Source organism: Elgaria multicarinata, chromosome 17, assembly GCF_023053635.1.
Source record: "Elgaria multicarinata webbii isolate HBS135686 ecotype San Diego chromosome 17, rElgMul1.1.pri, whole genome shotgun sequence".
Classification (NCBI taxonomy): domain Eukaryota; kingdom Metazoa; phylum Chordata; class Lepidosauria; order Squamata; family Anguidae; genus Elgaria; species Elgaria multicarinata.
Window position 1 is genome coordinate 22,703,116 of NC_086187.1, and position 22,150 is coordinate 22,725,265.

Consider the following 22,150-nt stretch of genomic DNA (forward strand, 5'->3'; position numbering starts at 1 on the left):
TGCAACAGCACCCTCCCACCCATGTTCCTCAGTAACTGGTGCACACAGGTTTAATGCCTCGGATACTGGAGATAGCACCCAACCATCAGGGCTAGTAGCCCTTGGTAGCCTTCTCCAGGAATTTATCCAACCCCCTTTTAAAGCCATCCAAATTGGTGGCCACAAGTACCTCCTGATGGGGGATAGGGAAGTCATCCAATGAATTAGCAGATTTAGGGCAGACAGAAGAAAGCCCTTCACACTCCTACAACACATAATTTGTGTGGAATGTGTTGTCACCTTCTGTGATAATGGCCCCTAAATTAAGATGGCCTCAGAAGGGGATTAGGCAAATCCACGGAGATAAGTCTATCAGTAGTTATTAGTCATAATAGTTATTAGACCCTCATAGACCAGATCTAGTATAGCACCAAATACCAGTTGTCAAGGGTCATGAGTTAGGGAGAGATGTTGCTTTTCTAGCTGGTTTCTCAGAAGCATTTGGTTGGCTACCATGGAAAGCAGAATGCTGGACAAGATTGCTTACCCATGCAGGGATGTGTTCATAGTAAGTACATAAAAAGAGTTGTGTTGGATAAGACCAAGGGTCTAGCTAGTCCAGCATTCTGTTCACACGATGGCTGAACAGTTGTCCACAGGAGCAAGCAGCACATGACTGCAACAGCATCCTCTCATCCATGTTCCCCAGCAACTGGTATACATTGGTATCCTGTCTCGGATACTGGAGGTAGCATAGAGCCATCAGGACTAGTAGCCATTGATTTGTCTGGGTTCTGTCCAGGTTGGTGACCATCACTACATCATGTGGGAGGGAATTCCATAGTTTATGCATTGTGTGAACTTCCCCATCCTGGCTGGCAATTATGAGAATTGGAAGATACCAGGTTGGGGAAGTCTGTGTTAGATTATTGCTTCAAGGTAGTTGACTGGCCAGGCGCGCTGTGAATTCAGCTCGCATACCTGCATCAGTCTCTTCAGGTGCTTATTAGAGAGCTTCCCATACATGTAAAGAAGGCAAATGCCATGTTAGGCATAATTAAATAAAACTGCCAGTGTCAAACTGCCTTTATACAAATCTATGGTGCGACCACACTTAGCATACTGTGTACAGTTCTGGTCACCTAAAATAGGGTGACCCTATGAAAAAGAGGACAGGGCTCCTGTTTCTTTAACAGTTGTATTGAAAAGGGAATTTCAGCAGGTGTCATTTGTATATATGGAGAACGTGGTGAAATTTCCTCTTCCTCACCACAGTTGAAGCTGCAGGTGCCCTGCCCTCTTTTAAATCTAGTCACTCTAGTATAGCACCTGCAGCTTTAACTGTTGTGATGAAGAGGGGATTTCACCAGGTTCTCCATATATACAACTGACACCTGCTGAAATTCCCTTTTCTATGCAACTGTTAAAGATACAGGAGCCCTGTCCTCCTTTTCATAGGGTCACCCTACCTAAGAAATGATATTGTGGAGCGGGAATATGAAGCTGACTGGTGGGAGATTCAGTAGGGTGACCCTATGAAAAGGAGGACAGGGCTCCTGTATCTTTAACAGTTGCATAGAAAAGGGAATTTCAGCAGGTGTCATTTGTATATATGGAGAACCTGGTGAAATTCCCTCTTCATCACCACAGTTAAAGTGCAGGAGCTATACTGGAGTGACCAGATTCAAAAGAGGGCAGGGCACCTGCAGCTTTAACTGTGGTGAGGAAGAGGGAATTTCACCAGGTTCTCCATATATATAAACGACACCTGCTGAAATTCCCTTTTCAATACAACTGTTAAAGAAACAGTCACTCTAGTATAGCTCCTGCACTTTAACTGTTGCGATGAAGAGGGAATTTCACCAGGTTCTCCATATATACAAATGACACCTGCTGAAATTCCCTTTTCAATACAACTGTTAAAGATACAGGATATATGGTCACCCTAGATTCAGGATAGATAAAAGGAAGGGCTTCTTAGTAAAATACTGTATTTTGTAATTGTGCTTTTAACCTGTTGGTTGTTTTATTGTGGTTTTAATTTTTGTGGACCGCCCACAGAGCTTCGGCTATTGGGTGGTATAAAAATGTAATTAATTAATTAATTAATTAATTTAAAAAACTATGGAATGCCAAACACAGGCAGAAATTTGGTTTCCTCATAAGACGGTTTCGGGAAGGTTTTGTCGCCGTCAAGATATTAGGTCAGAAGTGGCGGACCAAGGAAACAAATAAACCAATTACATCAGGCCACGCCACTTTCAAGATGGCGGCAGGAGTGGGCCATGCGGGCCCCGCGGGGGTTCGCTCCCAAGATGGCGCCACCTGCCTCTCCCAAAATGGCGACGCCGAAACGCGAAAAGCCGCCGAGGCGAGTGAGGGCGGAAGTGACGTTAGGAGCGCGCCGGAAGCGCTGCAGTGCTTCTGAGCCGGCTGGGGCGAGAGGAAGCCGTGTGAGGCGAGAGGCTTCGGGAGAGCAGCCTGGGCTCGGTTTCGGAGGCCGAGGCCGGCGGACCATGGCCTGCCCCGGAGAGGTAAACACGGCCGCCGCCATGGTTCCCATGGCAACCACGGCCCTCTCGCCTTCCTCCCCCCTCACTTCCATACGTATCCTCCCGTGTCCATAGCAGCCCCTCCAGCCGCCTTGAACGTCTGAACGCGCCATGTCCCGAGTCAGGGTAAGCAGAGCAGCGTGTATTCTGCTCGGCGGCGCTGGCGGTAGTAAGTAGCAGCAGGAGCAGCTGCTCCCCAGGGCCACAGGCCGAGAGCGGCCTTTGCCCATCGTCGCTAACGGTTCCTGTGGGCTGGAAGAGATGCCACGGATGGAGCCCGGGGCGTCTTCCCCGGAGAGGAGCCTCCCTCATGCCGTCGCTGCGTCTAGCCCAGAGCCGCTTTGCTCCCACCGGCAGCAGATCTCCAAGTTCATAGGCCGGTGTGGGTGGGTGGGCTTTGGCAGCTCTAAATGGCGATGTGGGGATTCAACCCTGGGTCCTTCTCCATGGGAAGTAGTTCCTTCGCCCCCTCAGCCGTGCCCCTTCCTTAAGATGGCTGCAAGAAAGGCCAATGCTATTTTGGGCTGCGTTAATAGTATAGCTTCCAAATCGCGTGAGGTACTGGTTCCTCTCTATTTGGCCCTGGTTAGGCCTCATCTAGAGTATTGCGTCCAGTTCTGGGCTCCACGATTCAAGAAGGACGCAGACAAGCTGGAGCGTGTTCAGAGGAGGGCAACCAGGATGATCAGGGGTCTGGAAACAAAGCCCTATGAAGAGAGACTGAAGGAACTGGGCATGTTTAGCCTGGAGAAGAGAAGATGGAGGGGAGACATGAGAGCACTCTTCAAATACTTAAGAGGTTGTCACACAGAGGAGGGCCATTTTGTAATTGTGCTTTTAACATGTTGGTTGTTTTATTATGGTTTTAATTTTTGTGAACCGCCCAGAGAGCTTCGGCTATTGGGCGGTATAGAAATGTAATAAATAAATAAATAGGATCTCTTCTCGATCCTCCCAGAGTGCAGGACACGGAACAACGGGCTCAAGTTAAAGGAAGCCAGATTCCAGCTGGACATCAGGAAAAACTTCCTGACTGTTAGAGCAGTATGACAATGGAATCAGTTACCTAGCGAGGTTGTGGGCTCTCCCACACTAGAGGCATTCAAGAGGCAGCTGGACAACCATCTGTCAGATGCTTTAGGGTGGATTCCTGCATTGAGCAGGGGGTTGGACTCGATGGCCTTGTAGGCCCCTTCCAACTCTGCTATTCTATGATTCTAAGATCTATCCTAGGGTGACCGTATGAAAAGGAGGACAGGGCTCCTGCGTCTTTAACGGTTGCATCGAAAAGGGAATTTCAGCAGCTGTCTTTTTTTTTTATGCATGCAACACCTGGTGAAATCCCCTCTCTGTCACCGCAGTTAAAGCTGCAGGAGCCCTGCCCTCTTTTGTTGCTGGTTAATGCGGCTGTCCTTTGCTCCCAGTCTAGCTCACCAGGTTTCTCCAGATGACCCCTTTCCCCCTTCCTTCAATCACTGGTCACTTGGTAGTTCCCCAGGGTTTGTGTAGTTTCCCCCCATTCTCAAAGGCCTCTCCTGAAGGTTAGTTCCCGGCAGGCCCTTCAGTCCTGCCCCCCTTTCCCTTTGGCCCTGCGCACCACTAGGATGAGGCCCTTGAATTGAATTCAGCCCTTGGGCCGTAAAAGGTTCAATATCCCTGCCAGGGGGGTTGGGAGCACACCCGTAAACTTATAAAATATTGCTGTTTTTAATTGATAGAAGCCGTGCGCCCTTCAGATCTGTTTCTTCTCCAGCTTCTGAGCGCTGTTGCCTTATCTCCCTCTCTCTGTGCAGGAAGTAACAAGCGAGGAGAGTGGGGAGGAGAGTGACAGCATGAACTTAATGGAGTTCTCGGATGAGATCCTCTTACACATCCTGAGATACACTCCGATCTCAGATCTGGTCCTGAATGTCCGCAGTGTCTGCCGGAAACTCTCTGTCCTTGGTCTTGACAAAAGCCTCACCCACACCGTCATCCTACAGAAGGACTATCAGGTGAGGAGGAGCGTTGAGGCAATGGCAGAATTAGGATGGAGCTGGGGAACTTGGGGGGTTTCAGGAATACTGGGTTTTATTTAAAGGTTTCCTTGGTGTGAAGAGGGGTGGGGTGGGGGCATGGGAGGAAATTAGGATTTCAAGTGAAAGGGCACCACTGTTCTCCCTCTTCCCTCCCCATCCACTTTTCCTTGTGTGTCGTGTCTTTTTTAGAATGTAAGACTGAGGGTAGGGACTGTCTTCTTTATTGATACATTGTAAGCCGCTCCGAGAGCCTGTTGGCTGAGGTGCGGGATAAAAATACTCTATATAATAATAATAATAATAAGATGCCTCCTGGTTAATTTGGGGAGAATGCCCTTACTTTGCCCTTTATTCTGGCTTCGAGCAGGGTGGGGATTTTGCAGCACTCATTTGTCCTCAACTTACCATTATGCACTCTCTCAAAGTTTCTTCCCTACTCGCTGTTTCTTTTTTATACCCTATGCCACGACTGGTCAGTTTCTTTAGTCTTGAGGGCGGGGGACAGAATTCTCCTTGGCTTGGGGGCGAAATCACCCAACCCAAAACACACAGGCAATCTTATTTTCTGCAGGATGATCTGATCTCCCAGGCCGAAGCCACTGGAAGGCACTGCTCCCAGGTGGAAAGAAGAGGAAGAGGTCTCTGGAGTGCCCTCTCCTTTCCCATGAGAGGAGTGCTGGCCTCTTGCTTCCTGGGCTAATAGCTCTGTAGCTCTGTTTGAGGTCCTGTTTCTAAACAGCTCCTCCGCCTTTTTGGCTCTCAGGGAGACATTCTGGAGGCCTCTGTGCCATCGTAAAAGCCCATAAGCCAGGGGTGGGGAATGCGTGGCCCTCCTGATGTTGTTGGACTGCAATTCCCATCAACCCTAGCCAATAGCAAAGGATGATGGGTGTTGCAGCAGTTCAACAGCACCCAGAGCCTTTCACATTCCGCAACCCAGCTTTTTGGCGGTGTGTGTCCACTGCCGCATGAAAAAGGCTGAGGTGCCTTCAGTACGCTCAGGAGTGGCAGGCCACATTTGGGAGCATTCCATCTAGCAGGGCTGGGCAGAAGGTAGACCTCCAGGTGTTTGGGACTTGAACTCTCAGAAGCCCCTGCCAGCATGTCCAGGGGTCAGCAATCCTGGGAGTTGAAGTCCGAAACATCTGGAGGTCTACTTTCCGCCCACCTCGGCCATACAACGTGCGCTGTGCTGCTTGCAGGTTGTCGCTTGATATCTTCAAGTGAAGGACATGCAAGTAAGAACAGTCACAGGTTTTTGCACGAAGACTCGACGTGGAGCCATTTAGATGGCTTTATAACAGTGGGAGGCAACCGGTGGTCCTCCAGATGTTTCGGCCTAGGACTCCCATCAGTCCTAGCGACGTAACCGATGGTGAGGTAATAATAGGAGTGGTCGGCTGAAACATCCGGAGGGCCACCAGTTCCCCACTCCTGCCTTATGAGGATTGCTCAAGTTTGTTTTCCCTTTGGCCGTTTCACGCAGGTGGACAAAGACAACGTGAAGCAGCTCATGAGAGAAATCGGGAAAGAGATTCACGAGCTGAACCTGACGGGCTGCTATTGGCTGCCCGGCTCCACCGTCGACCAAGCGGTCCGCTGCAAGAACCTGGTGAAGCTGAACTTGTCCGGCTGCCACCTCACCTCCCTCCGCCTCTCGAAGATGCTGTCCGCCTTGCAGCACCTCCGCTCGCTGGCCATCGACGTGAACCCGGGTTTCGACGCCTCCCAGCTGAGCAGCGAGTGCAAAGCCACGCTGAGCCACGTGCTGGAGCTCAAGCAGACCCTTTACACGCCCTCCTACGGGGTGGTCCCCTGTTGCACCAGCCTTGAGAAGCTCCTCTTGTACTTTGAGATCCTTGACCGGTCGCGGGAGGGGCTGATTATCTCCGGCCAGCTGATGGTGGGGGAGAGCAACGTGCCCCACTACCAGAACCTCCGGGTCTTCTACGCTCGGCTAGCTCCCGGACCGGTCAACCAGGAGGTGGTGAGGCTCTACTTGGCGGTGCTGAGCGACCGGACGCCCGAGAAGCTCCACGCTTTCCTCATCTCCGCCCCCGGCGGCTTTGCCCAGAGCTGTGCCGTGAAAAACCTCTTGGACTCCATGGCCAGGAACGTGACGCTGGACGCCTTGCAGCTGCCCAAGTCCTGGATGAACGGCTCCAGCCTCCTCCAGCACCTGAAGTTCAGCAACCCCGTCTACTTCAGCTTCAGCCGCTGCAGCTTATCCGGCAACCAGCTGGTCCAGTGGGTCCTGAACGGCGGCAAGGACCTCCGCAGCTTGGTGGGCTTGAACCTGAGCGGCTGCGTCCACTGCCTGTCTCCGGACTCGGCGCTGCGCAAGGCGGAGGACGATATCGACAGCGGGGTGGTGGAGACCCTGGTGGCCTCCTGCTGCAACCTGCGGCACCTGAACCTCTCGGCCGCCCACCACCACAGCTCCGACACCCTGGGCAAACACTTGTGCCAGCTCCTGACTCGCCTGAACGGCCTCCTCTCTCTGGCCTTGCCCGTTTGCGCGGTGGTGGACGTTTCCGCCATGACCGCCGACAAGCCCTCCGTGCAGCCGGTGACCAGCATGGCCTCCCAAGGCTTCGGGAAAAAAGTCCGGATCGGGGTGCAGACCTACCCCAGGAACTGCCTGGAGCAGGGCCGTTCCAAGCCCCAGTTCTCCTCCATGTTCTGGACTCTCCTGGAAAGCCTCCCCTTCCTAGAGCGGCTGGAGCTGATCGGGTCCAGCTTTTCCTCAGCCATGCCCAGAAACGAGCCAGCCATCCGGAACTCGCTGCCCCCCTGTGGCCGGGCCCAGCTCGTGGACGACGCGGAAGTGGCGGCCATCGGCCAGCTGGCCTTCCTGCAGAGCCTTACGCTGGCTCAGTTGCCCAATATCCTCACGGGCTCCGGGCTGGTGAGCATCGGGGCCCAGTGCCAACGCCTGCGGGCACTCTCGCTGGCCAACCTGGGCCTGATGGGCAAGGCGACGTACATGCCGGCCCTCCTGGACATGCTGAAGCACTGCAGGTGTTTGCGAGACCTCAGGTGAGGGTGCCGCCCTGGGCGGTTCTGTTGCTTTACCTCGGTGGGTGGCGAGCCTCTGCCAGCCCCAGGGCCGAATTCAGTTTCCGGGCCCGAATTCCAATTTGGGGGTGGGGTCTGGAGGCAAAGAGGGCGGGGCCCAAATACCAGTATGTGGCAGTTTCAAGCTCTTACTGCATTAACTACGGCGTTTCAACCTTTTAGGATTGTTGATCCATTGGTTGAAATGCTGATAATCTAGAAGGGGAGGAATTCACCCCTTTTTCTTCCTCTTTCTCTCTCTCTGTCTCTATTCCTCACTGCCCTGTGGGCTGCCAGGGAAGGGAGGTCTGTGTAGATCGTTTGCAGAGGGCTTTTGAAATTATGCCCAGGGCTACATGAAATTAGGTAAACTCCCATAGGTTGTCTCCCCTTGCTTAGTGAGATGAAACAGTCCATGTCATGACCACCAGCTCCTAGCCATTGTTAGCAGCAGCGGCCATTTCCTTTTGAACATCCCCCCCTTTCTCTAATACAGTTGAACACCAGAACCAAGAAAAGGAGAGTGATGTAGCGATTAGAATGTTGTACGAGGCCTTGGGGGATACGGGTTCTAGTCCCTGCTTGGCCAGGAAGCTCAACTGGGTGACTTTTGGGCCAGTCACTGTCTCTCAGTCTAGCCTACCTCACAGGGTTGTTGACAGGATAAAAAATGGAGAGGTGGACCACCGTGGGTTCCTTGCAAGAGCGGGGGCGGCAAGGCAGGATATAAATGTAATAAATAAAAAGAAAAGAAAATCAGAGAAGCATCTCAACCCTCAGCCTCACTAATGAAAGATGGACCTCGACTGAATCCCTGGAGCCCCCTCGTGATAGGAGCCTTCCTTTTCCGGTGCTCCTAAAAATAACTCTGTGCCCTTTTAGAGGAAAATATATTTTCCTATGCAAAATAAGCAGGTGGATCCCGGGTGGGGCTCGCCTCTGTCCATTTCAAGCTGTTCTTGCATCTGAAGGAATGCAGTGAAATTGTCTGGGCAAAGAGCATATCCTCAGAGGAAAATAAAGCGACAGTGTCACCTGGTGGATCGGGTGGTGTATTGCCAGCTCTGTATTCAGCCACAGCTTCTTGTCGGGAGCTGCTTTGGACACCCTCCTAGGCATGTTCAGAGAGGGAAAAGTCCCATAGCTGTGTCTAAACATGCAAAGGACTGCGCCCTTCATTAATGTATTTTTTCTACCTTTGAAAGCTACACAATTGCTTTGATTTATGGAGCTCATCCCTGGCTACTTGCATCCTCATTTGGAGAGTGACTGCAAGGGAAAGATGTTTATGCTGCACTCCTGACTTACAGAAGTCAGGCATAGACCCCGTCCCTGCCCTCTGCACTGTTGCAGAATTACCATCCATGGCACTGTTTCCATGGCCCTTGAATAAGGGATTCCTCCTTCGCTTTCCCTTCCTTCTCCTTGGATTTCAATAGAGTAAATGAGAGCTCAGCATTTGGGATCTGTGATGTAGCACCGCATTCCAAATAAGCCTGCCCAAATGACTGGTCCTCCTGTGCGTGACGTCTTATCATTTGTGGCATATAGATTTATTCATAGCTTTTTTTAAAAAATCCCACCCTTTAGCCAAAAGATACGAGATAACCCCCTGCCTGCAGGTTTGCAATCTAGAAGACACGACAGGAAAGGTAAGGGGAATGGTAGGGAAGAGGAAAAACCAAGTAAATTCAGGCACGAGATTATTAGCTGCAAAGTTCATCAGGTCATGGGCACAGCGGAAGGGCTGCTGCTTCCTCTCCTTCTGTGGCCCTCAGCAGTGACAGTTGGTAGCTGGAAGGAGAAATCCTGAGAGGAAAGGCTGGATGGGGGAAGGAACCCCCAAACACATCACTTCTGCAAGCATTCCTGTGAAGCATTCCTCACTTCAGGCAACTGGGCATGTAGGTCTTTAGACCCTGCGCCAGTGAGGAGACCATTGAGTATACTTTGCCAGGCTGCCCAGCTTCGTTTCCTCACGAACAGCCTAATTTGGAAGCTCAGGATCTTCGAGCACCACCACGGGCGTGGAACGGTGACATGGCGGTTGCATCTTCTCATCATTACCTTAACTTTCCAGCCGCTTCCTTCGCAAAGATGACCTTGGTTGAAGGCAGACAAGTCCTCTGCCACATTCTCCTCTGCTGAAAGCAGGATCTCTCTCCATCCCTGACAGCTTTGCCATTTTTTAAAATCTTCCTTCCTTCCTTCCTTGCAGAGCCCCTCAAAACGCCGTGCCTCGCTTCATCGAAAGAACCCGGCGTGGCGTCCCTTGGGCTGACCCTTCTCTTCTCTTGCAGGCTCGAACAGCCCTACTTCAACGCCAACGCTCAGTTCTTCCAGGCCTTGAGCCACTGTTCTTCCCTGCAGCGCCTTTGCATCGTCTCTCGGAGCGGGACCCTGCAGCCGGGCGCCGTGATGTTGTTCATGACTTCTTGCCTCGAGGTCATCATGTGTCACATGTTTACAGGGGAATCACTCACAGTTTGCAAAACCCTCCAGCAGTCCCTGATACGGAGGTGAGTGCAGGCAGGAGGCGGTCTCCTCTGGTTCTCCACACCACCACTGCCTCCCCTTTTCCTCCTATGCTGTTAATACGGCAATGGTGTGTGTATTATATTGTTAAGGCTACGATTGGTATAGTCAATGGGCAGTATCCAGTTGAACACTAGGGCCCTTTCTACACCTAAGGATTATCCCCTCAAAATGGAGGGATCATCCCTGCCTGCTTCCCGGATTCCCTGTGTGTCATTTGTACCTTCCGGGATGATCCTGGGACGATCCCAGGAAAAGAGGCAGGTGTAGAAACGGCCTAGCGCTACTGTAACACCAGTAGTTTTAGCTGGCACGACCGTTTTTCTGGGCAATCCCATCAGGGCAGCTAACGCCATTGGCGTTGCACTAGAAATTCATTTACATTAGCGCTAGCGTCCATTTGGATACCGTCCCATTTCTTCCTCCTTGGCTACAATATCATGAGTTGGCTTAGAAGACAGGGGAGAGAAGCGTGAGAGCCGGAGTGCCTTGGCTTCCTCTCCGGACCGGCTTCAGCCAGGGCAGGTGTCTTTCTGCATGAAATTTGTATTGTATCTTGAAACGGAGTTAACGGAATGGAGGCCGCGAAAAGAGCATCGATAACAACAAATCCAGATCGGTAAAGAAACAAAGGAATCCACTAACGGTAATGCTTACTCTACGCCCGATATGCTTATAGAACGACCCAAGTAAAACGGCCCAAGTATTGTTTTTATTTATTTATTGTATTTTTATACCGCCCGATAGCCGACGCTCTCTGGGCGGCTCAATAGGAGCTCAATACCAAAAGAAAGAGTAAAAATACAATTTATTCAGCCTATAAAAGGAGCACGTCCAGGTGTATGTTATTTCGTGTGTGCTAGTCAAAGAAAATATAGGTAGCTGTACATGGTTGGAGTTTGATCAAAAGTTTGAAGAGCTTCAGTGGGCAGGAAGAGAAAGAGTTTTTTCCCAGCTCTGCCTAATCTTCCTTTGCTCACACAGACCTTTCCACCTGGATCTGTCTCTTCGCTCCAGCCTGTAGCCTCGCTATTTCTCTCCTCCGCCCCCTGCCCCTTTCAGAATAGCTGGGCCTGGGGTTGAGATTGGAAACCCCTTTCCTTTCCTTTTGGGGCTGGGGGCATTTTCCTTTCATATGGGGCTAGGGAAAGGTGTGTGTGTTTCAGATGAGAAGAGCAATCCTTCATAGGCCTACTCAGAAGTAGCTCCTATTGAGTTCCTTATAAGCATGCATAGAATTGCAACTTTAAACAGGTATGTTCTTTTGCTTCTGTGGGGTCAAATAGGTGGATTGGCTTTGGCGTTCAGGCCCTTCCTTTGATTGTACCCAGTTTCTTGGGTGAATTACTTGTCTTTTGATTCGCTAGGCTCTCACGGCAGCCATTATGTGTCTAGCCACACCCTCCGTAGGAACCATTTTGTGCCGGTGCCCGCAGCACTTTCTCAAATTACCAAGCGTGCCCACAGGCCCCCAAAGGTTGAGAAACCCCTGGGTTAAACTACCACCCTGGCAGGGAAACCTCTGTCCCACACTGCTCCCATCATCCCTGACCATTGGCCATGTTGGCTGAGGCTGATGGGAGTTGAAATGCAGCAACGTCTGGAGGGCTGCAGGGTCCCCTCCCCTGATGTGATAGATTAATTGCTGCAAAGTTGAGGACCTAATAACACAACCTGAGATTCCGAGGACTGAGAAAACTACTGTAGCAAGGCTTTAGTGGCTAAGAGACCGAGCTGAGAACCAATAAGGAACATCCACCCCGGGCCGCAAAATGTCTCAAAAGGCTAGTTTAGGGGCAGCGTTATGCCTTTTAGCTTTGGTGCGCTCTGGTGTGCCGATTTACCTCGCAGGGTTGTTTGGGATTCACCTCCCTGCTGTTCACGTAGAGCTTTGGACGCTTTGGGAAAGGGCTGAATAAATACGCAGCGTTACAATTGCATCCAGACGAACCTTGGGGGCACCGTGATCGGCTGGGGAGGAAACTCCGCCCGCGAGACCTTTGCGTGTTTCAGCAGCGCGCTGCGCTTTGCGTTGCAGCCGTTGGGCAACTTGCTGAGACAAAAGGGCTGTTTCAGCTCCCCGTGATGTCAGTGGAATTCTTTTTAACAGAGCCCTCTTCTCTGCCTTAATTGAATTCATCTACGGGGATTTTCTCCCCCCCCCCCCCCCCCGGTAAGAACCAGAAATTCCTTCTCCATTCTCATTCGCTGCCTGTCCAATATCTCATAACAGCGCTGAGCTAAACTTTAATATCCTCTTTCCTGTCCTGGCTTGCGTTCTCCAGCAACCAGGCTGCAGCTGTTTTCTGCGATCTCGTGCAGGCTGTCCTCCTGCCTCTGTTTTCCCATCTCTCTCTCTCTCTCTCTCTCTCTCTCTCTCTCTCTCTTTGCATATCAGTATAAGCAAAGTTTTGCATTTTCCCCCTTGGCCCTGCTTTTATTTCCCTTCACTTCACACTAATGCTAGTATTATTGATTGATTGATTGATTGATTGATTGCATTTCTATACTGCCCAATAGCCGGAGCTCTCTGGGCGGTTCACAAAAATTAAAACCATTCCAAGTATAAAACAACAGTATAAAACCATAATATAAAATACAATATAAAAGCTCAACCAGATAAAAACAGCAGCAATGCAAAATTACAAATTTAAAACACCATGTTAAAATGTATTTATAGATTGTTAAAATGTTGGGAGAATAAAAAGGTCTTCGCCTGGTGTCTAAAAGCATATAATGTAGGTGCCAAGCGAACCTCCTTAGGGAGCTCATGCTACAGCCGGGGTGCCACAGCAGAGAAGGCCCTCCTCCTGGTAGCCACCTGCCTCACTTCCTTTGGCAGGGGCTCACTGAGAAGGACTATTAAAGACTGGAGGGGGAAGAGAAAAACGCAAGCGAAGTCCTGTCAGATCAGACAAACCCATCAAGTCTGGCACTCTGTCCTCCAGCTACGGCCGGCTAGATATCTCCGGAAAGCTAACAAGCAGGGTGTTATAGTGATCAACACCCCTGTGTGTGTTTGGTTTTCGGAGGCAGACCGCTTAAATTTCTTATTTGTGGATAGCGCTTGGTAGAGCCATCCTTCGTCAACGCCCTTGTCCCCCTCTTTTTTTTTTTTTTTAAAAAAAGCAGCCTGTGCTGATAGCCGTCGCCACGTCTTGTGGCAGTGAGTTCCGTAAATAAGCCTTGCGTCCTAAGCACTTCCCTTCCTCACTTACAATATCCCTCCTTCTTCTGAAAAGCAGGCATTCCGCCATGTGCCTCTGGGCATGGAACCCACTGTCACGCGATACGGTGATGGCCGCTAGCTTAGATGGCTTTAATATGGGTTTAGACTAATTCTTGGAGGATAAGGCTAGGAACCTGTCTTCTACAGTTCCCATCTGTCTTCTACGGAGCCCATCTAGCTCGGTATTGTTGACACTGACTGGCAGTGTCTCTCCAGGGTGTCAGGAGGTTTCTTTCCCAGCTCTGTTTGCAGATGCCAGGGATTAACAGGAGAAGCTGCCTTAGTGTAGCGTATCCTTGTGTAGCCTTGCTGCCAGCAGCTTGCCAGGGTCTCGGACAAGGGGGGTGGGGTGTTGTTCCTGTTATACCTTGTACTTGAGACTTTTAACTTGAGATGCCAGGGTCTGAACATCCCACCTGCTTCTTTTCCCCTGCAACTCACTTCCCGTCCCCACCTGCTTCTTCTCCCCGGGAAATCACTTCCCGTTCCCACCTGCTGCCCTTCCCCTGCAAATTGTTTCCCGTCCCCACCTGCTGCATCTCCCCTGCAACTCACTTCCCGTTCCCACCTGCTGCCCTTCCCCTGCAAATTGTTTCCCGTCCCCACCTGCTGCATCTCCCCTGCAAATCACTTCCCGTTCCACCTGCTGCCCCGCGGCCCACCAGAGCTGTCACTTGGTCCTGGGCATCTTTTCCCTGGGGGTGTGCGAGGTTTCATTAGCCGGCTTTCCCTTCAATCTCCCCTAGATGGAGCTGTGGTTTCTTGTTAAAAGCTCCATCATGTCTCTTGTCACCCCCCCTTCCTCCGCCTCCGCCCAGTGCCGCAGGGTAAGTATTTTTCACCCCCTGCTGCTATTTTTTTCACCGCAGGAGTCGTGCCGAGCAAAGAAGCATTTCCATGCGGCCCGGCGAGGAGCGCAAACGCTTAGCAAGGGACCCTCGTTCCCTCCCCCCCCCCGCCCTCTCTCCTCTTGCCAAGCGTGCCAGGAAGAGGAGGGCGACGTGAAAAGAAACGTTTACGTTAGCAAGTGTCCTTTTGGACCCGCAAGCGGCATCTTTTCCTAACCCAAGCAGTTGTTCCCCAATGGCAGCATTTGCTGCGCGCCGCAGACACTTGTCTTTTCAAGGACAGCGGAAGAGAGCGAGAGGGTTGCGGGAGCAAACCAGCTTCGCCTGTAGACGATTAGCAACGGCTGTGTGCGTGTGTTTGTGTGCGTGTTTAAAAGCCGCTGATGCGGTCGGAGTCAGGCCGGGAGTCGGCGTGCTGAGTGGCGTTGGGGAACGTCGGCTCACGGCAAAACCAGCGCGCGCCTTCTGCAGAGCGAGGGGGGTCAGAAGCCGAGCGTTGAGCACCAGCAGCGGAATAAGTGGTGCAAACAGAACGCCTGGTTGGATTGAACAACCGGCTCTTGTTATTTAAGCTCAAGCTTGGTTCAGCGTCGGCAGAACCGGGGGTGGGGGGGCAGCTCCTGCGCGATGATGCCTCTGGCTCAGCGTCGGATACTCAGAACCTCCGAAGGGCTGTGTACTGCCAAGCAGGACACGAGTGCAACAGCACCCTCCCGCCCATGTTCCCCAGCAACTGGTGTACACAGGCATACTGGTACTAGAGGCAGCATAGAGTCATCGGGATTAGTGACCATTGATAGCCTTCTCCTCCAGGAATGAGTCTAACCCCCTTTCAAAGCCATCCAAAGGAGTGGCCATCACTCTGTTCTGAATTGCAGGGAGGGGCGGTGTTGGGGGTGGGTGGAGGTTGGACTTGTGGGTATGTTGATTGACAGGGAGGGATAGGAGAGGTGGGCTCAGAGAAAGTGTGTGGGGTGTGTGTTGTGACACGTGTGCTTTCATATGAACATCAGAAGAGCTGTCCCAGATCAGGCCGAAGATCCCAGCTAGTTCAGTTTATCCTGGTAACCAACCAGATGCTTCCGGGCTGCCCGAATGGAGGCCGTAAGCCCTCTCTTGCTCTGCACCAAATGGTATTTGGTGGTTTGCTGCCTCAGCACGTGGAAGTTCTAATTAGCTGCTATTAATAGCAGTTGGTAGACACTGGATAGGAACATAGGAAGCTGCTGTACACGGAGTCAAACTATTGGTCCATCTAGCTCAGTATTGTCAACACTGACTGGCAGCAGCAGCTCTCCGAGTTGTCAGGCAGGAGATTTTCCTGCCCTGTCTGGAGATGCCGGGGATCGAACCGGGGGCCTTTGGCATCATGCGGAGCAGGTGCTCTGCCCCAGACCACTCCCTCCTCCTCCTCCCCCCATCAATTTCTCCGGTTCCATTTTAAAGCCAGCTGAGCCAGGGGCCAATGGATTCACTCTTGCGGCAGTGAATTCCGTAGATTGAACGTCACACCCTGTAAAGGAGGACTCTGGTTTCGTTTGTTTCGACTGCCGGTTAATTTCATTGGGTGAACTTGAAGTCTAGTTCTACAAGAGAGGGAGGAGAGCTTTCTCAATCCCATGCTGAATTCCTTGCGTGTCTGTACCGCAGAGTACCAAGAGCTTTGTCCAGATCCCTTTTCTGGGGGGGGGGGTGGGTCGGCCCTCAACTGGAGGGTTGGGCCCCTCAAATGAATCATCATACCTTGAAGCTGGGTCACGCCGACACTCACAGACTCTTCCCGAGCCCTTCCTGTTGGAGGGAGCCAGTGGCCAGTTTGGGTGGGCGAAGCCTTGTCTAGGGAGAAGCTCTGCTTTAGCCCCGGTGGGTAGCTGTGGACAAGGGCTGTGAGTTGCCGGATCCATCCGTGACAACTCCTGACGGTCTCCCTTGAGAGCCCAATAAGCCAGGCTTCACTCCCAAAGCAATACGACGGGAGAGGAGATGGTGCCTCTGAGGCAGGTGCAGAGTGCATTTCCCTCCCCATTGAGCCAGTCAAGAGAATTCCCCAAGCAGATGGATTCTGAGGACTGGTCTCCCAGTCCAGAGGGTGGTGTTTCTGTTGCCTTTTCTAGAAATTCAAACAACGTTGCCTGCAAAGGAAAATGAGTTCTCCTCTTCTAGCTCCATCTCCTTCACTTGTCCTAACCGAAACAATTCCTCCATCTCCCCACTCCTCCCCCCACTACACTGCAGTGATCACACCCTTAAAATATTTATCTTCCTTCCCTCCCCTCGCCCCCTCCCTTTAATTGTCGTTTAGTCAAGCTGTAAATATTTAATTCTTCTCTTCCCCCCCTTCTTCCCTGAGTTAGTCCCTCCAGCTCATTAATCATCCCCGTCTCCTCTTCTCTGAAATGGCCTCTCTTGTCGGCAACTGCTTTCTAGTGAGACATCCCTGAACTCGGCTTCTATTCCTCCGTGTTCAGCCTTGGACTCTGGATCAGGGGCGTAGATGCCGCCTCTCTCTGGGCAGGCAGCGCTAAGGCAGCTGTTTTAAAACCTTGCAGGCGAGAGGCTCACTGATTTGCTCTCTGCTGAACTTGGGGAGAGCTAGATAGTGTGAGTTTCTTCCCCTTGCACATTCTTTGCTGCTCGCTCCTGACAAGGGTGCACAGGAGGCAGTTCCTGTTCTGTGCTAACCGTACGCTGTGTCGATCCTCCCAGAGTGCAGGACACAAAATAATGGGCTCAAGTTACAGGAAACCAGAGTCCGTCTGGACATCAGGAAAAACGTCCTGACTATTAGAGCGGTACGGCAATGGAACCAATGACCTAGGGAGGTTGTGGGGCTCTCCCACGCTAGAGGCAGCTGGACAGCCCTCTGTCAGGTATGCTTTAAGGTGGATTCCTGCATTGAGCAGGGAGTTGGACTCGATGGCCTCAGAAGCCCCTTCCAACTCTACTATTCCATGATTCATAGGATTGTGGCCAGGCCAAATCCAAACCTGAAAAGCATGCATTTGGGCCTCTAAAGTCAGCTGCTGGGGGCAGCATCAGCATCCTTCATTAGTATTATTTAATCAATTTGTACGTGGCTTACCATCGCTAAAAGTATCTCTAACCAGTTTACCGGACCAGGCATTAACATACACCATAACGCAAACTGCAGGGCTTCAGCTACGAACTTCTATCACCTATCTTACATTCTTTTTCATGGTTTTAATTGTTGTTTGCTGGCCAGAGCGCTTCAGCTATTGGATGGTATAGAAATGAAAACACAACAAAATGATAAAACAGACATTTAACATATTTCAAAGCAAAGCTAAAAACACAGGAATTAATAGACAAGCTAGCTGGGTGGTGCAATCTCTTTGGGTAAAGAGAGAAGGACTTTGAACAGGCGCCTGAAACGAGCCACACTCGGCGCCTTCCCAATACCAGCTGGGAGAGCAATCCCATAAGGTGGGTGCCACCACGGAGAAGGCCCACTTCCGGTTTCCCTCCGGATGGCCAATATGCAGGGCACGGTGCTACCAACAAAGCCTCCTGCGAGGGCCTTAGTGGTCACGCAAGTCTGCGTTGGGGGATCCAGGCGAACTTCCTGGGCACCTGTTCTTTCTGCATTCTTTCTGACTTGCCTCTATCCAGCGGCAGGCGCAGTGCCGTTTTTGAAACATGTATTTCTCGCCACGATGCTACAGGGATGTCAACCTATGTTTGCGTCTGTGCGTCGAAGGAGTCTGGGGAAGGAGATAAAACGAAGCGCCTGTTTGGTGTTCAGGTCTCAATGCTGGCCTGTCCATAGCCTCCCTCTGCAATCGGTTGCCTGCATGGAGGAACGGTGGCTCATCCAGGAGCTTTTAGAGCAGGCTGTGGGTCTCCGGGGTCATCGGATTCCCGGCACCAAGAGATCATAGTTGCAGTCTTGTTTGTTCCGCCAAGGAAGTAGGAGACGGTCCTCTGGGCTCGTGTTTAAAACTGTGCCTCAGTGCTGTACAGCAGGGGCTGCAGACCCTCTGCCCAGGGAGCCCAACCTCACCCTCCATGGTTCCCCAGAAGCCCACACCCCCTTCCCCTCACTCTACGCCCTTCCCCCTGCCTTCCGTTGTTTGTGGAGGTTTCACCGCTTTTACTCAGTTTCTCTCGTTCTCAAAAATAGGAGTGTCTCTCCTAAGGCTTCAGTTACCGGCAGGAAAGAGCTTTCAGCTTAAATGTGCTGGTGTTTTGTCCCCGCCCCCTTTTGCCTTTGGCCACACCCACTTCTCCAGAATTGAACCGGGCCCTCTGCACCCCTGCCATCAAGAGTGGGTGTGGGCCTTTGGGGCTGCTTTCACGTTAAAAGCAGAGAGCGTGTCTTTTCGTAGTGCCGCCCCCTTTCCCTCTCCCAGCCCTCCTCCTCCTCCTCTTCCTCCTCCATCTCCTTTACTTCTTCCTGACCTTGAAGCAGCTCCTGCTGCCGTTCTCCATGGCTGCCCGCACTGAGCCCGCCGTTGGCATGCGAGCTGCCAATCCCACTTTGCTAGCCTAAGCATGTCTCCTGGCCGGGTCCCCACCTTCCAACTGCAGAAGGCTTAATGTATGGCTCGGCTGGCGTAGTGAATCATTTAAGATCTCGTTCCAGCTTTCATTGTCTGTTTGGCTTCCTGCTCTCTTGGAACCCTCGAATCAGCCTGTCAGTTTGAATTAATAATAAACGCCGGGGCTGCCTCCTTGGCTTGCTTGACTCGAGGGCGGGAGCACTTGTTGAAATCTGACTCCGCTCTGGGTGCGGGGAGTCGGCACAGCCGGCGACCTTCCCCTTGCGTGGTGGGGCAAGGAAAGGGCGAGGGGCTGCTGAAAACAACTGTGAGACGAGCCCTGCCAAGGATTTGGATGTCTCGTTTAATGAGCGTCGCTCGGTTATTTGGGGAGTATGGAAAACGCATCGTCCCGAGGATATGAATGAGATCCAGCTTTTCATCCCAAGGTGTCTGCGACCAGCAGGGCAGGGCACTTTTGTGAAGGAGGCAAATGTTTAAATTCCCCCACCTCTCAATATCCCATTGCTGGCTCAGACCCAAATCTATCTCCCAGCTGCTTCGGATTCGAAACCGAATCTGAAGTGGGCCAGGGTGGTTCTGAGGTGCCCCGAGTCGAATCGGGGCTGATTGGGGAGCTCCGAAGCAGTCTCTGAAGCGGATCAGCCCTAGTTTCTGTACTCTTTCCTAGCAAGCTTTTCTCCAGAGCCGTTGTGAAGCACTTTGCGAAGGTTCTATAGGTACACAACGAATAACCCCCGTTGTGAGAGCTTAGGATAGTAAGGACTTACTAGGAGATAGGACTTACTAGGACTTACTTAGGAGATAGTAATAACTCAACTTAATGGACTCAAAGTTAAAGGAAGCCAGATTCCAGCTGGACATCAGGAAAAACTTCCTGACTGTTAGAGCAGTGCGACAATGGAATCAGTTACCTAGGGAGGTTGTGGGCTCTCCCACACTAGAGGCCTTCAAGAGGCAGCTGGACAAGCATCTGTCGGGGATGCTTTAGGGTGGATTCCTGCATTGAGCAGGGGGTTGGACTCGATGGCCTTGTAGGCCCCTTCCAACTCTGCTATTCTATGATTCTATGATTCTACTATCTCCTAAGATAGTAAGTTCCAAGTGGCACAGCACCACGTGCCCTGCTTAATCCCCCCCGCCCTCCCTCTGCTAGCTTCTCTGCAGTCAGGCTCTGAATCTGGAAGGGGAGGGGCCGTAGCTCAGTGGCAGAGCCCCCGCCTGGCATGCCGAAGGTCCCAGGTTCAATCCCCAGCATCTCCAGGTAGGGCTAGGAAAGGTTCCTGCCGAAAACCTCGGAGAGACATTGCTGCCAGCCAGTGTTAACGTTATTGGGCTTGACAGGCTCAGGAGCAGGCGACTTTCTATGTTCCTCTTATACTTCCGCCTTTTCACATGTGTGTTCTCTGGAAAGGCATTTTGGACGGCCGCTACGATGCAGTGGAGCGACACGCCGCCCTCTCCCCATCAGACGCTTTGCCGTTGTGCCTTCCCCGCCCTTTTTTTGGGGGGGGGGTTTAAATGTGCGCCGCTATGTATGCAGGAGAGGAGGGCACCGCAAGAGGCATCAACCGTTGCGTTAATGTGTTTCCCAAGTCGAAATTAAGCGTAATTGGCCAATTATTGAAATAACTTCTTAATTTGCGGAAGATGTTGGAAAACAACTTCGCCGTGTGTTTGAGCTTGTTGTGGCAGGATCCAGCCTCGGGACTCGGCCGGGCGGTTTCAACTGCTTCCCTTTGATCCTTGCCGTCCCCAGCCGTCCGCTCCCGTTCAGCTTCTCAGGACGCGGTTGCTGGGTCTCCTACTTGGCGCGTGTCCAGCGCCGTTTATCCCGGGACCTCAAAACGTTTCGCCTGTAAGAATTCACCGCGGTGGCATTGCTAGCAGTGGGTGGATAGTTGAGCTAGCAGAGAGAGAGTCAGAAGTATGCACAGCTGTATCCGTGGAGCCATTCCTGCAGGCCAGATAGCAATTTCCCATGCTTGAGGCTGAGCACCTGTGCACTAATGAGTCGTTTCGATATTCAACGCCAACTCCATCCCCCCCCCCCCCCTGCTCCCCACACGTACACCATAAGTAGCGCCGGGATGATGTGAATAGGGTTGTGGTCCTTGAAGCATCCTGCTACTGGAATCTCAGGTTCTCGCCCCATTCATATGTGCTATTGCCAACAAAAAACAAAAAAACATTTTAAATGTATCATTTCCTTATTGCTGGCAGTCTCCCTCCCTCCTTCTCTCTCTCTCTCTCTCTCTCTCTTTTAAAGATTAAATCAGTTGAAAGAAAATTAATCAGCTCCGTCACTCGATTAAAGAAACCAGCCAATTAACCCTATGAGCTTTTAGCTGTGGCGTGGAAGATGTATTTATTATTTATCTGTTATTTATTTGTTAAGTTTATATCCTGCTTTTCCTTCAAAGAGCCCGAGGTGATGGACGTGATTCTCCTCTGTGTTTTGTCTTCATGACAAGCGTGAGAGTCGGTGATGGGTTCAAAGTTTACTCTGGGAGCTTCGGGGCAGAGTGGGGACTGGAACCCGGGTCTCCCGAGTCCCAGTCCAACACTTTAACCACTACACCGCAAAGAGCATACTTGGCTGATGCCTGCACTCTTCACAGGAGGCAGCGACTTAGAAGAGGCATTCCCTGCTGTTTGCCTTGCAGAGCCACGTAGGATGCCTCTTCACAAGCGAATCCCTTTTCCAAGATGGCGCCTGCCACCCCCAGTTTTAGTACGTTCTAAAGACGGTAGTGCACGCAGTGGTAACTTCGAGGCTTGACTTCTGCAATGTGCTCTACACAGGGCTACCTTTGTGCCTAGTCCAGAAACTTCAATTAAACTGAAATACGGCAGCCAGGCTGGTCACCGGTACACCTAGGGGTGACCACATTACACCAGTTTTAAAATCTCTTCACTGGCTGCCGATTCCGGGCGAAGTATAAAGTGTTGGTTATCACCTTTAAAGCCCTACATGGTTTGGGTCCAGGCTACCTGCGGGATCGCCTTCTCCCGTGCAATCCGCCCTGCACACTCAGGTCCTCTGGGAAAGATCTACTTCAGTCAACCAAAACCAGGCTGATGGGTATTACCCAGAGGACCTTCTCTTCTGCTGCTCCCAGTCTGTGGAATGGCCTGCCAGAGGAGATTCGTCAACTTGACAGTCTTTTAGAATTTTAAAAAGCAATAAAGACTGATCTATTCTGGCAGGCCTATCCAGTGAAAGTTTAGAATGTTTTTAGGATGTTTTAAGGATGTTTTAATCATGTATGGTATGTTTTAAATCAGTTTTTAATGTGTTTTATATTCACTGTTGTTCCCCGCCTCGATCCAAGTGGAGAGGTGGGTAAGAATTATTATTATTATTATTAGTAGTAGTAGTAGTAAAAATTAAATCTGATTCATCAATGGC

General features: G+C 51.4%; 2 protein-coding genes across 2 annotated transcripts in view; both read left to right on the forward strand.

Moving 5' to 3' along the window:
- The window catches only part of SMURF1 (SMAD specific E3 ubiquitin protein ligase 1), a 303,336-nt gene extending 293,043 nt beyond the window's left edge, over positions 1-10,293 (forward strand). The window contains exon 19 of the transcript XR_010026254.1: positions 10,279-10,293. The gene's annotated coding sequence lies outside the window, so the exon portion shown is untranslated. The remainder of the gene's footprint in view (positions 1-10,278) is intronic.
- The window catches only part of FBXL18 (F-box and leucine rich repeat protein 18), a 30,104-nt gene continuing 10,386 nt past the window's right edge, over positions 2,433-22,150 (forward strand). The window contains exons 1-4 of the mRNA XM_063143632.1: positions 2,433-2,513; positions 4,325-4,525; positions 6,036-7,588; positions 9,907-10,125. Of these exons, the coding sequence (XP_062999702.1) occupies positions 2,496-2,513; positions 4,325-4,525; positions 6,036-7,588; positions 9,907-10,125 (1,991 nt within the window). The 5' untranslated portion in view covers positions 2,433-2,495. The remainder of the gene's footprint in view (positions 2,514-4,324; positions 4,526-6,035; positions 7,589-9,906; positions 10,126-22,150) is intronic.